The 15,140-nt window shown below is 40.4% G+C and overlaps 3 protein-coding genes across 3 annotated transcripts; all 3 read left to right on the top strand.

The window, feature by feature from the left end:
* Positions 1–6,303: 6,303 nt before the first annotated feature.
* BCR41DRAFT_137726 (hypothetical protein) lies at positions 6,304–8,277 on the top strand. The gene is made up of 2 exons (XM_022019520.1): positions 6,304–6,496; positions 6,620–8,277. The coding sequence occupies exon 2, from the start codon at positions 6,787–6,789 to the stop codon at positions 8,050–8,052; it is 1,266 nt and encodes a 421-aa protein (XP_021878807.1). The 5' UTR covers positions 6,304–6,496; positions 6,620–6,786; the 3' UTR covers positions 8,053–8,277.
* BCR41DRAFT_309545 (P-loop containing nucleoside triphosphate hydrolase protein) lies at positions 8,173–11,002 on the top strand (the record flags this gene model as incomplete). Its single annotated transcript, XM_022020956.1, has 10 exons — positions 8,173–8,409; positions 8,502–8,628; positions 8,757–8,880; positions 8,978–9,253; positions 9,357–9,601; positions 9,668–9,778; positions 9,895–9,972; positions 10,065–10,288; positions 10,429–10,709; positions 10,840–11,002. 10 exons carry the CDS (start codon positions 8,173–8,175, stop codon positions 11,000–11,002), a joined length of 1,866 nt encoding a protein of 621 aa, XP_021878806.1.
* A 1,724-nt stretch (positions 11,003–12,726) lies between these two features.
* On the top strand, positions 12,727–14,876 carry BCR41DRAFT_137686 (membrane transport protein-domain-containing protein). Its single transcript, XM_022019519.1, has 2 exons — positions 12,727–12,869; positions 13,013–14,876. The coding sequence occupies exon 2, from the start codon at positions 13,040–13,042 to the stop codon at positions 14,735–14,737; it is 1,698 nt and encodes a 565-aa protein (XP_021878805.1). The 5' UTR covers positions 12,727–12,869; positions 13,013–13,039; the 3' UTR covers positions 14,738–14,876.
* The last annotated feature ends 264 nt before the right edge of the window (positions 14,877–15,140 follow it).

Below are 15,140 nucleotides of genomic sequence, written 5' to 3'. Positions count from 1 at the left end.
TGGTTTTCTTTTTCTTTATTTGCAATATTGCGTTAAACCTCTATAGTGAGGCAGGGTGAGCGCGACTTTCAAAATGGGGGGCACAGTGGAGTCGTCATCGATGCCGGCTTGAGCAACCTGACAAATCCCACTTTTGAGAATTGGCTTACCGAGTTTGACCAGTCACTCAGCCGGCCCAGCATCCTACTAATGGATGAAGAGATGTCCAAACTGCTTAAGCTGGACAGAAAGGGACCGAGCTTTTTGTCAGAGATCCCACATATCCCTCTACGATATCTTAAGGTCGTGGAAGTGCCCAACCGAATAGGGGCGTGGCTTCCGATGAGCGCATGCCTTCTAAAGGAGTTCAAGATTAACTATTACACAGTCTTGTATGAAGCAAACATCAAGCGTCTTGGGCCTGCTGGCACGCTTATATCCCACTTGAGGCATATCCATACTGCATGGGACCGCGTCCAGATACCAATCGTTCTGGCCAGCTTTAAACGGTTCCTTGAGATCGGACCACCCAAACACAAGCCGTGGGAGAATAAGACATTCGAGATTAAGAATAAATCTGCAAAGGCCGGTTTACGGGATGCAATGAAGAAGGCCCATCCCGAGATGGACGACGAGGCATTGAAAAAAGTCTTGGCCTGTCTTTTGGTGCAAGGCAAGAATATGGGGCCTTCAACTTTCCTTCGCCTTAAAATCCAAGAGATGATCAAGCATCCAGAATATAGCCACCTTTTTGTTGACAACATCAGCTTTGGCAAAGTCAGATTTGGAAGCAAAAAGCCATTGGGAGGACGTACTGCAAGGTTCGAAGCCGTACATCAGAAGCAGCTTTTCCGAGGCGAGGCTCCACTCTCGCAATATGATTACAAGTCGCTAGCGGCCATCACTAATTACCTGTATATGCCGCGACCACCCTTTGGATTCATTCAAGCCACAGAGAGACGCCACACACTTCAGTTACTCTGAAGCGGTGTTAATATAAATAGAGGACAATATTAGGCATTTTGAATGTATATAATTTAAGTAGTGTATATAATATAAAAAATAAGGAGATTATAAAAAAATTTTGTGCTCAGTTCATGCAGCTCACTTGTTACCCCTTGGCGAAGTAAAAAAAAAAAAAAAAAAAGGTTGATGTAAGGTGGACGGGACATATTGCGTATTGCTGTCGCGGTTATGGAAGGAAACTATGAGCAGAAGACGCGCGGAAAACAGACAATGTCAAGGCAGTTGAGATGCTGACAAAGCAAACTTTTGGTTTATCTCTGTCGATCGTGAGGACATCTCATGTTGCACAATAAGTGCCAAAACCAGTATACATGTAGTACTAAGAAGCAACAGCAATAGCACGGAGATCGTAGAGGTCACATCTTTTCACATGCCGGAAAAGACTAGAGAAATAAGCACAAACTCCTAAAAAAATGACAGAATCATAGTGGGACCGCGGAACGCGCACTTACACATGCACATTCCCTGCTCATAAGCAAACCTCCGGAGACAGAGCATAGCGAATTGCCCTTAGGGGGATTCTTACTCCGTAGAAACATGATGAAATGTATGCGGAGCAAAACACCTCCTAAATCAGAACAGATTGCATGATGCATGCTTTCTGCACCTTCCTTTTTTGTGTACATCTGTGTATGCATGCGTGGATGCTTGAATGCAATTTGGTGCATTTGGTAACATATATACGGATATTCCGTCTCACATCCATGGGTTACGGCTGCCAAGTCTTATCCTTGTTTCCTGTTTACTTTTGTTTTAGTTTTATTTTATTTTTTTTCTTGTCCCGCACCTGCTCTCAGACCCTTTCTACCACTAGGATCAATTAAGGATCAAAATGAAGTTTACAGATAATCATGCGATTTTCACCTCACTCTCCGCAATTGCAGCATTGTGGATCGGCATTGCTCTGACATCACACAAATATTTGAAAAAGAAATAAAAGAAAAGAAAAGAAAAAGAAAAACCAAAAAAAAAAAAAAAAAAAAAAAAAAAAAAGGCAATGTATGTTCTAATATCCAAATGTGCTCTTCCCAACAACCCATAATCCTTTCTCCTTCTCCATTTCCCCTCCTCCCTCTTCCTCTTCCTCGTCCTCATCCTCGTCCTCGTCCTCCTCTCTCATCCGCCGCTCTTTTTTTTTTTTTTTTTTTCCTTCTTTACACAGCCTGTTAGCGTAGAATGTCATCGATCTTTGCTAAAATAAGGCACAAGTCAACCGTGATACGAAAAACAAAAAAAAAAAAAAAAAAAAAAAGTTATCGGACCAGTTCATCTTGTTATTCCTTCCTTCTTTTTTCATTACTCTCACCTTCCTTTCTATTTTTCTTTATTTCTTTCATTTAAGGATATTTATATTTATTTATTTCATAGTTGAAAATTCAAAGAAAAAAAAAAAAAAAAAAAAAGAAATTTACTACATACAATTGACAGGGCCATGCCTTTTGAAGATTTCAGCAGCCAAATCACACAGCACTTCATAAAAAAAAAAAAAAGAAAAGAAAATAAAAGAAAAGAGAGTTAAAAAAAAAAAAAAAAAAAAAAAAAAAAAAAAAACAGAATGCTATAAAACATCACTCAAGAGGAAGCAATAGCAACTACAATGAAAGAAGATTCAAAACGCGTAAAGTACATGATGTTAATCATGCAGGAAGAGGGGGTAAGAGAGTAAGAAAAAGAGACAGAGAAGGAATAAGAATAAAAAAAACTATATGAGACTAAAAAGGGGGGACAAATTCAGAAGGATAGACTTAAGACAATGGGGCCAACTGCCGATGAGGTACTATTGGCCATTTGGTTCATGATTGCTCTTTTTTTATCTTTTGATCCTCTGGCCAAAGCTCTCATAAGCACAGGAAGACCGAGTCCAAAAAAAAAAAAAAAAAAAAAAAAATTAAAAAAAACGCACATACACACACACAAACGGTCTATATAGTAGCTGAAAGCTGTCATATGCACTGTCCCACGCTCGCATGGACATTCAAGTCAAAGAAAGGGAGAAAGAGAGGAAAAAAAGTGTGTTTTTGTCAGAATAGTTTTGCAATATGAAAAATAAAAAGGACAAAGCGGTATGATTAGAGGGGAAGAAAGAAAAGAGGGTGTCTATCTAACTTGAAGCAGATGGTAGCTGGTTGTTCTCGACTCCAGTGTCTTGGTTGGCTTGATCGGCTTGAGTAATACCTAGAGCTGCGGTAGCAGCCGCAGCAGCATCCCCTTGGTAAACTACGAATTGACCATCGTTCTCAACGGTACTGTCGATGTCAGGGGTGTCTTCGTATAAGACACCATCGGCAGGATAGCCTTCAAGATCGTCATCATCATCGACTACTGTCGTACTATAACGGCGACACATATGATTCATATCACGGAAAAGGCTTGTAAGGACCAGTGAAGAGATGGGGATATTTTGAGGGGCAACGGATGGACACAGTATGATTGCGGATAAAAATATGCATATGAGGAAAAAAGAGGACTAACGCTGAGGAAGCGAAATGAAGTTAAGGTACGATGACTTATAGGAGAGAAAAGATGAAGAAAAAAAAAAAAATAAAAAAATAAAAAAAAAATAAAAAAAAAATAAAAAATAAAGAAAGAGACAAAATGAACATTAAACCAAGAAAGCAGCATATTATCTCCAGGCAGGATAAAAAGAGGAATGATGTTCTGTTATGCCTCCTTCCTTATTGAAGGCTAGCCTGTGTATTTTCATTGAAGATGTGACAGAGCTCACTTTGTAGCTGTCGATTAGTGTTTACAATCCATCCAGCATATCCATGTTTGACTATAATTGATACACACGCTCTTTCACACAAACTCTTTTTTTTCTCTTTGCTCGCCCAGCCCCTCTCTCCTTCCCTTCTGCCTCTATTTTCTTTGTCTCTTCGTCTGCCCTCTCCTTCTTTGTCTCCATATCCCTTTGTCCTACCGCGAATGGCTTGCCTACTTCAGAATACACATGACATTGTCTCTACTGTAATCAACGTTTACTAAATAAAAGAACCCTTTGATCGGCAGAATCATATTTTCCTTTGTTCAATAACTATTGATCCAATGGTGATGGTAAGGCTAGTATCTGTACACAGTAGCAGCAATAAACAATGCTTGAAGTAGCTGCAACTCCAACAACAAAGAAAAAGTCTAGCCATTTCTAATCTAGCATATTTATTTCGTAACATCAGTCGAATCTCCACTGTGCAGCTCTCTCCCACCCACACCCCACAACCTTCCTTCAGGTATATAAGCCGCCCCGAGTTTAATTGGGTTGGACGAAATAGTATAGGGCGGCTCATAGGCACAGCGTTTGATCAAAGGCACCTGAGGTTAGAGACACGGCGGTCGCCGAGACTTGGTAAAATGCAAATGTGTCACTCAGGTCATATTTTGACTGCCTACTATGTTTCCATGGAACACTGCCTCATATGAATCCGACCAAAAAATGCACGAATGTATCGGGCCCATAGGCTTGTTTCAAGGATACTTCTGGGAAGTATAAAGCTCATTGATAGCTGTCGGAGCATTGCCTTCTGTTCTTAACCTACTCATCAACTTTGGTTTAAGAACACCGTGTGGCGATATCGGATAAAACCAAGGTTTTATGTTTGAGCATCGCTCTACTAGGCATAGAGTTGCTACTTTGACTTATGTGTATTCTGCTCCCTGCGCATTCTTGATATCCCACTGCTTCCTTTGATGTCAAAATGATGAAATATAGTATTTGCTCAATTACAGTTGTGTAGCATTCAACAGTGCCAGGGAGATATAATCATATCGCCTGACATGTCATGCCACATTGCGATAGAAGTGGTTATTTTGGGTTATTGAGATCCTGGCTCAAGACCTAGTCTTTATTCCTTGTACTCTTCTGTCACTCCTCGGTACTTGAATAAAAGTTGTATTTTTTTTTATTTTATTTTATTTTTTAAAAAAATTCGATCCTGAACTTCCTCTTTAGCATGTTCTCATGCCAGTGTCCGTTTCGATGCCTCTATCAGATCCTGTATCTTTATCTTTGTCTCTAATATGGTGATATTGGGTTGGCCTGAAATTTGTACACTCTTTGCTGACCAAAGTTTTATTTATCGTCTACAAGTCACTAAACCAATACTGTGGCTTTCATTTCATGCTGATTTTCGGCCTGTAGCATTTTGAGTGGTCCATTCAGATGTTACTGGGGATTGATGCTTCTTTACGACTTGCGTACCACACGGCATGAGGAAGTCGTGATTTAATGTAAACATGGAAGCCATGATAGACTAATTCGCTACCGCTAGTTAGTGTAAATACAGTCAGAACATTGGTTTATCAAGCCCGTCAACAGCACTTCGCAAGGAAGCGCACTTTATATCAATGCCTCTCCTCTCTTCTCTTTTATTTTATTTTATTTTTTTTTTACCATGCTGACCAGGGCTGTTTTCGTCTTCTTTTCTCTCTTATTTTATTTTATTTTTTTATCATGCTGACCAGACCTGTTTAGAGCCAAACATATGGGTTCTTGAGTCTTGTGTACTCGCTTTGCAACCCCTCTATAGTTTTTAAGATTAGTATATATATATAGACAGCCACCTCAGTAATGTCTCTCCCAACATTCAAAGAGCCTTGAGCCTCACGGCACAGTCAGAGATTATGGTATTTCTCTTGAATACGGCCTAGTGCCTAATATCGGCATGAAACATTTCGAGATGTCAAGGCACAGGGAGTCAGGGGGAAGAAAAAAAAAAAGGCATCAATGGTGTTAATATCTGCAGCATAGAGCAGTTTCTCGAAAAAATACACTCATGTTTCTGGCTCGACAAGTTGCTTAGAATGGTTTGTCCTGGACATCGTACAAGTACTATCCACAAAAAAAAAAAAAAAAATTAGCTTGAGCACGCAAGCAACCTTTCAAAGCGGTGTTTTAGAAAGCGGATTTTATATGTGTTCTGCGATGCTCATTGGCTAGATTCATTTTAATTCAAATTTTTTATTTTAAAAGAGCAAAACGAGGCCAATTTAAAATAAAAAATTTGAATTAATATGAATCTAGCCAATGAAAACATATAGAATCCACTTTTTTGACATGATGTGCAAAGAAAAGTGAGATTGGAACGCATGGAGTGCCGGGTACTCGGTACTAAGGAAAACACCATTAGGTCGCTGTCTCTGTTTGTGATCATGTCTCCGATCTTTCAAAGTTCAAACTCAAACAACGACTATATCCACTTCATTCTCTGAGATCGTTGAGAGAGAGACTGTGGATTTGCTTTTGGATATATTAATATAATCACGTGTACAGAAAAAACAAACAAACGCGCTTAAAGACTACATGTTTATTTTGCATGGCATGAGCATCTTCATTCCAAGTTGTTCTCTCAAAATTCAATACTCAGCGACTTTTTGAACAGCTCAAGGAACAGTGTGCATAGAAGGGATTCGCGGGACCTTAATTAGTTTCATCTGGGCTGAGCCGTCAAGTAAAACACACTAATACTGTATGCATGATGGTGGACGGCGGCGGTAGGTTAGAATATTGGAATTTCAAAAAAAAAAAAAAAAAAAAAAAAAAAAAGTTTACAGCTAAATGAACAATGTAATGATCAAGTGGAGTAGTAAACTCATCGCAACTATGCATTACATTCAACAGGCCTTAACCATGACTCTCATGCACACAAGGAATTCCGTGAACCTGACTCTTCGCTGGAGCTCAATATCAGGAGGGACAATATAACCTTGGAGGAGGCGAGTGGCGATGATCGACAACGGACTCAAGGTCGATCACGCACAAGATTACTCGCAGACTCCGACGATGAGATGAAGAATGATGATTTAGACGACGAATACGAATATGAAAATACATTATTGATGCCGTTGGAACCCAAGATTGATCTCCATATCTCACAATCATTGGATCCAACGCTATCTACCATTGCCACTAGCACCAGCACTCTCCCAAGCCTAGATTCAACTGATTTCGTGTTGGCAAAGGTAGAGTCGAGGTCGTCAGTAGCCAATATAATCCAGAAGCAGCAACTGCCAGAACATTCAAAGAGTCAACAGCAGCAATCTCAATCGAACACGACAGTATTTGGCGATGACGACGCTGACGATGACGACGATCATCTATTTGGTGATGATTTTATGGCGCAGTTTGGAAAAGATGGTGAGCTAGATGTTGATTCAGAGTTGCGTCAGGCGAAGAAACCGCTTTTTCCACGACGTATCACGCTTCTGGAGGCTACGAATGAGGATGATCATAATGATGGTGATGATAATTTGGGCTTAGAAAGGCTTAGTATCTCTCAGAAGCACAGGACTCTATCGGGAGGGCCTACTAAAACTGAGACGACTACATCCACTGTCACCCCAATGTCCAACACAACAATCACATCTAACCTGTTCACCCGACCTAGCTTTGATTCCAATCGAGCCTCGCTGTCAGTAGTTGACCCAATGGCGAGTCAGCTATCGGAGGAGTTACTCGAAATGTCTGCGCGGCAACAGGATTCCATGCTGGAAGATATGATTCAGGAAGATGAGAGATTACGGGCAGAAGAGGCAGAGCTAGATGATATGCTGTTGCTACAGATGTACGAACAGGACATGATGCAGCAGGAAGCACAGCAGCGGCAGAAGGAGCTCTTGGGATTTGACATTAATCAAAAACGGAAATATGCCTCAGTATCAACCTTAGAGCCATCGTCATCGTCATCAGCATCGTCATCGTCAGCAACGGCATCAAAGCCGCAACACACTACTTTTTCAACCATACAGGAAGTAGATCAGTTCTTGAAGGAGTCATATAAAGTAGGCGAGTCTTCATCTACGCGAAATAATACAGAACAAAGTAAAAAGACAAGGCTCGGATATGCCTCTACAGGTTCAAATAATTCAAAACCTGCAGAAAAGTCTACTCTACCGAATCTACAACTTTTTTCAAAACGGCAGCGAGCATCAGGGATCCCGAAATACGATTACACTTTGCCACCAGAGAGAGGTTCATTCATCAAGGCAAAAAACAGTTCAGGCCAGGTGTTTTATCTCCCGAAAAAAGTGCGCGTGGACAACGATAAGGTATGAGCTAGAATATAAACGTATTGTTTATGCTAAATATACTTGATTAATGCAGTGGAGGGCCTACTTGTTGATATATCATTTATCTTTATTTCTTAAAACATTAAGGTTCCATTTATAAAACAGATGAAAGAGAGCTCTCAGGCCATAAAGCCGCTACTTTCGCTACCTATTCATCGGATGATGGATGAGCTTGACAGTGAGATTAGACTGAAAAAATTAGAGGCCATCAACCGACTGGAATATGGCGATTATGATCAGTACGAGACTGCAACTGAGGACTATGCTACCCAAGAACCCAGTGAAAGACTCTGGGTCGACAAATATCGCCCAAAGATGTACACGGATCTGATGGGTGACGAGGTAATTAAGACTTGGATTAACTCATTTTGTTTCTGTATTTTTCTTTGTTTTTGCTATTCGAAATTAACTTGGGTACTTATGTCAATTTATAGCGTGTAAACCGCGAGGTTTTGAGTTGGATTAAGCAATGGGATCAATGCGTTTTTGGACGTAAATATACCAAGTACACTCCAGAATATAAGCGTCAACAACAATACCAGAAGCAGTTTAAGGATGTAAGTCAGCAATTTCTGCATCCAATCCTGTCGTCAATTCCAGCTTGAGTAAATTAGCTAAACATCCAACATATATTCTTTTTTTTTTTTTTTTTTTTTTTTTGCTTCCTTGATATTAGTTCCGTAAACCAGATCCTCTTGGTCGACCTGATAAAAAAATTTTGTTATTGACAGGCCCACCCGGTCTGGGAAAGACCACGTTGGCACATGTAATTGCCAAACAAGCTGGGTATAATGTAATTGAGGTTAATGCAAGGTACATCCCCAAACTCTATTTTCAATTGATGATGTTGTTGAAGATCAAATATCTACGGTCCATTGCTCATGATACGTATTGCGTGTTTCGATCTTAGTGATGACCGAACTGGAGCGTCCGTTAAAGGAAAGATTGAGTCAGTATTAGAGATCCAGTCGATCCTTGGTAGTAACAAACCTAATTTATTGGTTATTGACGAGATCGACGGCGTGTCATCCAGCGGTGGTGAACAGAGCTTTATTAAACTACTTGTTGATATTGCTTCTGTGGAAGTTGTATCAAAGGAAGAGCGATTAAAATCTGCAGGAAAGAAAGGTAAAAAGTCTACCAAAAAACCATTGATGCGGCCCATCATCTGTATTTGTAACGACCAGTAAGTCACGATTCTATTCAATGGGTATAGGAAAAAAAAAGGAAAAAAAGGAACTTTGAAGGGATTGAATGTTAAATCTTTCAGTGCCTATGATATTTCATAGATATGCGCCTGTGCTACGTCCATTACGTGTGATTGCACAGATATACCAATTCAAGAGGCCCTCTATTCGCAGTGTGATCACAAGACTTCAACAGATTTGTGAGATTGAGCAGCTCGCCAGCGACACACGCGCATTTGGTGCGCTCTATGAGATGACAGAAGGAGACATGAGATCCTGTTTGAATACACTACAGTTCATCAAAAATAAGAGCGGAACCAGCTCTTTAGCATCGACATCTTCTTCTGGTGGCTTATATAACGGCCATGGACATAATCAAGGGCAAGGACTGACCTTGGAAACACTTAACAAAGCAACCATTGGACACAAAGACCAGAGCAAGTCGCTTTTTTCAGTATGGGAAGAGCTTTTCCAGGCGCCCTATGCTCGTAAAACGAGAAGTGCCTTGAAGATGGTTGAAGAAGGTCGGGAGGGTCTTGTGAAAGGTAAATATCATTTGCTCCATTCTCTCTTTTTTTTTTTTTTTTTTTTTTTCCGGCGAGGATATGACTTGAATTAATCCACATTCATTAAATTTTAGATGATGGCAATGCTTATATCAGTCGCATGGTTGCACTTGTTCAAACAAATGGCGAATATGAAAAACTGATACAAGGTAGTACAAAGCAACCCTTTTTTCCATTCAATTATACGACAATTGTGTTCTGGCGCGGATAAAATGATTGACGCATTATTAATGTATTTAATTAGGGTGTTTTGAGAATTATACGTCTATGATTTTCCATGACGTGGCGATGAACAAGGTCGTAGCCTGCGGAGATTGGTTAGCATTCTATGATCAACTCAACTCCAGGATCTCGTCCAGTTTCGAATATGAAGTTGGTGGCTATGTTCCATATGTGTTTGTCAACTTCCATCGCTTCTTCGCCGGAAGTGTTCGACAAAAGGTTGAATACCCTCGGACGGATTATGAGGTAATGTGAAAGAATCGTTTGTATTGCTTTGATTAGATTATTGCTCTATAATACTCGGCGGATGACCATCTCATCTCATCTCCTCTCTCTTCTTGCCAATTTTCCCCTACTATTGTGTATTGCCATTGATCTGATATCAGTCTTTTGTGACCCACAAAGCCAACGAGAGTATTCTTCAGGGCATGGTGATCAACTTGCCCCCAAAAACGCAGCGGCACTTCCGAATGAACAATTTTGCAACAGAACTGCTTTCACCCTTCTTGCGCATCCTGTCGCCGTATTTGAGGCCAGTCAACAAACAGCTGATCAAACCTGAGGAGCGGCAAATCCTAAAGCGATTAGTGGATGTGATGATCCATTTTCAATTGACATTTGTGCAGGAGAAGACGGAGGACGGGCAATTTTTATACCGCCTGGAGCCGTACGTATTCATTGATTACTTTTTTTTTTTTTTTTTTTTTTTTTTTTTTTTTTTTTCATTTATGCGATCAGGTCCTTTGTCTAAAAACTATACTTACTGGAAACATTCTATTACCTGTATCTTTTTGTAGCTCAATTGAAAAGCTTGGCGATTTCTCTGGCATTGGGCTCAAGAACATACTAACGAGCCGTTACGCTGTCAGACAATTAATTGCTCAAGAGGTCGGGTTATTATTTTTTTTTTTTTTTATTTTTTATTTTTTTCCTTTTATCAACTCTTTTCATATCATTTGAACATTAGACAAAATCTCTGACTTTCTTTTTCTGCCACTCGTTCCTTCTTTCATTCTCTAATAGATTGAGGTAGAGTTAGTGCGAAGAGCAGAAGAAGCAAAGGAGGCGAGGGACGTCAAGTCAAAAGAGGAAAATGGATCGCCCTCGATGGATGCAAGTGCAAGCACAATAACGGCAACAATGTCAACAGCTACACTGTCATTATCAAAAGATGGTGATCAGGAGATGGATATATTGAAGGAAGAGAGGGAGGCAGTGGATTTTTTTGGAAGAGTGATTGTAAAAAACAAAAAGGACGTATCATCGTTGTCATCTTCGCTGCTTCCTACTTCGATGGAGCAGGAAACGAAGCCCAGGAAGAGGACCCGAATTTGGTACAAGTTCAATGAAGGTTTCTCGAATGCAGTCAAAGCTAAAGTATATGTTAATGAGTTGCTTTAGCCACAGAACTACATTTCGCATCCTTGACATGCCCGAAACATCCACCACAAAACACCACATAACACCGCATAACACCACATAAACCGCATTTATGCATATGCAACAGCTAATGAAAATAAACCAGATGTATTTCTAGCAGTTGCACCTGAATGCCATGCATGTCACAAAAGAACAAAAAACCAAAAGGGGATTGCCCATTTAAGCGATAAGGAATGCTAGTGGAACCTTAATGCTTTCGACTTTTGTCTTAATGCCATCGACTTTCTATCTGTGTTTGTGTGTACGAGTGAAAAGTACCACAACAGAACCTTTATCTCTTTCACTCATTCAGTTCATTTAGTGTCGGCTCATTCATTGCTTTACTTTCTTTCTCTATTCAGCATCTCGCTCATTTATTCATTTTTTTTTATTTTTTTTTTATTTTTTATTTTCATTCACAAGAATTCATCCTTGTCAGACATTTTCACCTTCCTTATCTTTCATCCTTTATCTGGTTATTTGGCGATATTTTTATTACGACAATTGTCTGTGCTGTGCTGTGCATCTCATTGTTGAATTTCGTCATATCAACCTTTCTTGGCAACATTCTCTTTTCTCTCTCCTTTCTCTTTTCAAGACAACTTCCCTATTCCTTCTTACTTATTGCTCATTCATATATACACATATTTGCATATACACCTATTCTCTCCCCTCTCCTTTCTCTTTTTGTGCACAGTATATACACAGCATATAGTATCTTGTTTTCATGAGTTGGCTTATACTTGCAGGAGCTGCAGCAGAGGTAAGAAGAAGACATTGGAGAACCATGTCTGGACTCTTTATGCATAGCAACAAACAGCCTATTCATACCAACACAAAATTCAAGAGATGACAGTCTGAGAAATCACAGAGCAAGATTATACAAAGATTCAAAAGCACAGCTTTCTCGAATGGAGTTTTATCTGTCCTTTGGTTTTGTCGGCGTCGACTGTTGACTCAGTAACGGAAAAGCACGGACAGGAAAAAAAAAAAAAAAAAAAAAAAAAAAAGCTGAATTGCATGTTCCCTCCTCGTCTCTCGCCCTCTTTCCTTGTCCTTCTACGTCTTCTCAATTGGACATGATTATTCCACATAAGTGCTGTGTTGCTGTCTGCGCTCAGTGTAAGGCGACTTTGTTAGAGCCTGTTATGTATTTGTGTATTGCCACGCAGTTGATTTAGCATTCCCCTCTTTGTCATTCATTCCTATTCTTCGGAACAATGTTTTCGTTTTCGTCGTTTTTATTTCGCCGTGCTTGATATATAACGTTAGTTTCATTCTTTTCTCTGCTGACGTAATTTGGATCGCCGATCTAAACTGATTTTAGGCTGTAAGTCAGGTCCTGGTCGTCGTTGCCTGTGGTATCATTCTCTCTCGAACGGGATACCTCAGTCAGTCTGCTCAAAAGGTATGCTTTGCTTGGATATGTTATACAGATATATACCCATAAGCAGAATAGGATATTGATGCCTTTGGATCACTTAATGACCACTTTTTTTTTTTTTTTTTTTTTTTTTAAAAAAAAAAAAATAATATCACCCACCGACTTAGGCAATATCACAAGTCAACCTTTATTTCATGACACCATGTCTGCTCTTTACAAAAATCGCATCCACCATCACTTGGGAGCAGTTCAAAGCCTTTTGGCCCATTCCAGTATTTTATCTCATCTTTTCGGGCGTCTCTTTGATTGTAGCCCGTATTGGGTCCCGGTTTCTTCGCTTCTCTTCGGATGAGGAAAAGTTTGTCAAAGCCTCGATTCTATTTTCCAACACAAACTCTCTACCCATGGCGCTACTTCAGTCCCTAGCATTGAGTGCCGCAGGAAGTCAGCTGTTTCGGGATGAGAAGGATACAAAAGAACAGGTCGCTGCTAGAGGAATCTCTTACATTTTATTCTATGCTATCTTTGGAAATTTAGTCCGGTGGTCTTATGGGTTCACATTACTAGTACCCAAGGATCATGGAAAGCAACAAGAACAAGTTGAATTGTTAGACACAGACCAGGTTCATGAAGCAGATCACCGTCAACTTGAGCAACCCGAATCTAATATGGAATCTGGAGGTCTTTTAATTAATATGGATGGAACTCTATTAGGGTCATCTTCAAATAATGCGATATTGAGCAGTGGCTCGTCCATAAGGACGCTACATGAGGGCTATATGGACAATAACATGGAAGAGGATGGCGGCGATGGGCACTCGACAGTCTTTCAGTCCAAATACTGGCCAAAGAACTCTTCTTCAACCCACACACAATTACATTTACCCTCAATCCCTGGAACCGTCAAGAGGTTCTCTTTGGCTTGGGGAACACGCAAAATCCAACATTGTCATCGACGACGGTCTACAAAGACTATGCTAAAACAAAAGGCGACGACTGTCTTTGATAGGATTCAACAGGTCTTAACACCTCCTTTATTGACTGCAATTATTGCTCTTGTGATTGGTTTGGTGCCGGCTTTGCACGAGTTGTTCATGAGCCCAGAGTCAAAGATCTATGCGTTTGTGATTCATCCGATTGAGGGCTGCGGAGCAGCGGCTATTCCCATGATCTTGTTGTGCCTTGGTGCACAAGTAGTCCAATTCGCAGCTTCATCAGACTCCTCAGAGGAACCAATTAGGCCTGCTCAGCTCCAAAGGCGTCGCAGCGCTAGTACGCCCTCCATCTTTCCTAATGGATATCAAGGCGATGACTCCGGAAGTTCAACTGAAGAAGAAGAGGATCACCGTGGCCGCAATGGAGAACCTGAATGGCTCCGTGTACATGTACCGCATCTTACAGATCCTGGACATAGGGATGGCTATGGACAAAATGGGATTGGATCAACACGATCACACGCTTCCTCGGCAACAACATTACTCCAGCCCGACAATTTTGAAGAGGATGAAGAAGATGAGATTCCCCCTTTAGGATCACATATTACATTTTACAATGATTCAACCGAACTATCTTTGATGGGCCATCGGTTCAAATGGCTTACTCCAGTGGCATTCTCTTTAGTTGCGAGAATGTTGATTGTTCCTTTGATTTGCTTACCAGCCATAATATTCCGCCCAGCGTCGCTTTCACCAGTATTGATGATGGACCCGACATTTACATTGACGCTTGTATTGATTGTGGCTGCTCCAACCGCCATCAATATTATTCAATTATGTCAGATTAAGGGATTCTTCGAGAATGATATGGCAGCGGTACTGTTCTGGAGCTACTGTGTGTGGGGTATTCCATGCGTGTTAGGATGGTCGCTTGTAGGTTTGTGGGCAGCAAAATAGAAATGAGTAAAAGGATCGAGTACCGGATTAATGGATGGATGTCATGACCCAAATATATTATTTCTTGGACAACTAGAAAATAGATGTACAGTATATTATTAAAAGAATTAGAATGCTTAGGCGACTGTTGTATTTCCAGCCAACTCTCAAAATGTGATACAAAATAATGCTTAAGAGACTAATATAGTTACGGTGGCTATGGAGAAGCAGAATAGATATTCTCGTCTCTTATGTGTACTGGAAGATGCAGAGCTTGTTCTCTGAGCTAAGCTTTCTGAAGTTACGCCAGTTATCAGTAAATACACATATAATCCCGCTTTTCACATATTCCCAGCATTCTCTCGATCCAGGGGTTGTAACATAGCCATCAAAGGACACATGTTTGTCAAAACACTGATACATC

This window comes from Lobosporangium transversale (genome assembly GCF_002105155.1).
Source record: "Lobosporangium transversale strain NRRL 3116 chromosome Unknown BCR41scaffold_34, whole genome shotgun sequence".
NCBI classification, from domain to species: Eukaryota; Fungi; Mortierellomycota; class Mortierellomycetes; order Mortierellales; family Mortierellaceae; genus Lobosporangium; species Lobosporangium transversale.
This window is presented reverse-complemented; position numbering and strand designations above follow the sequence as displayed.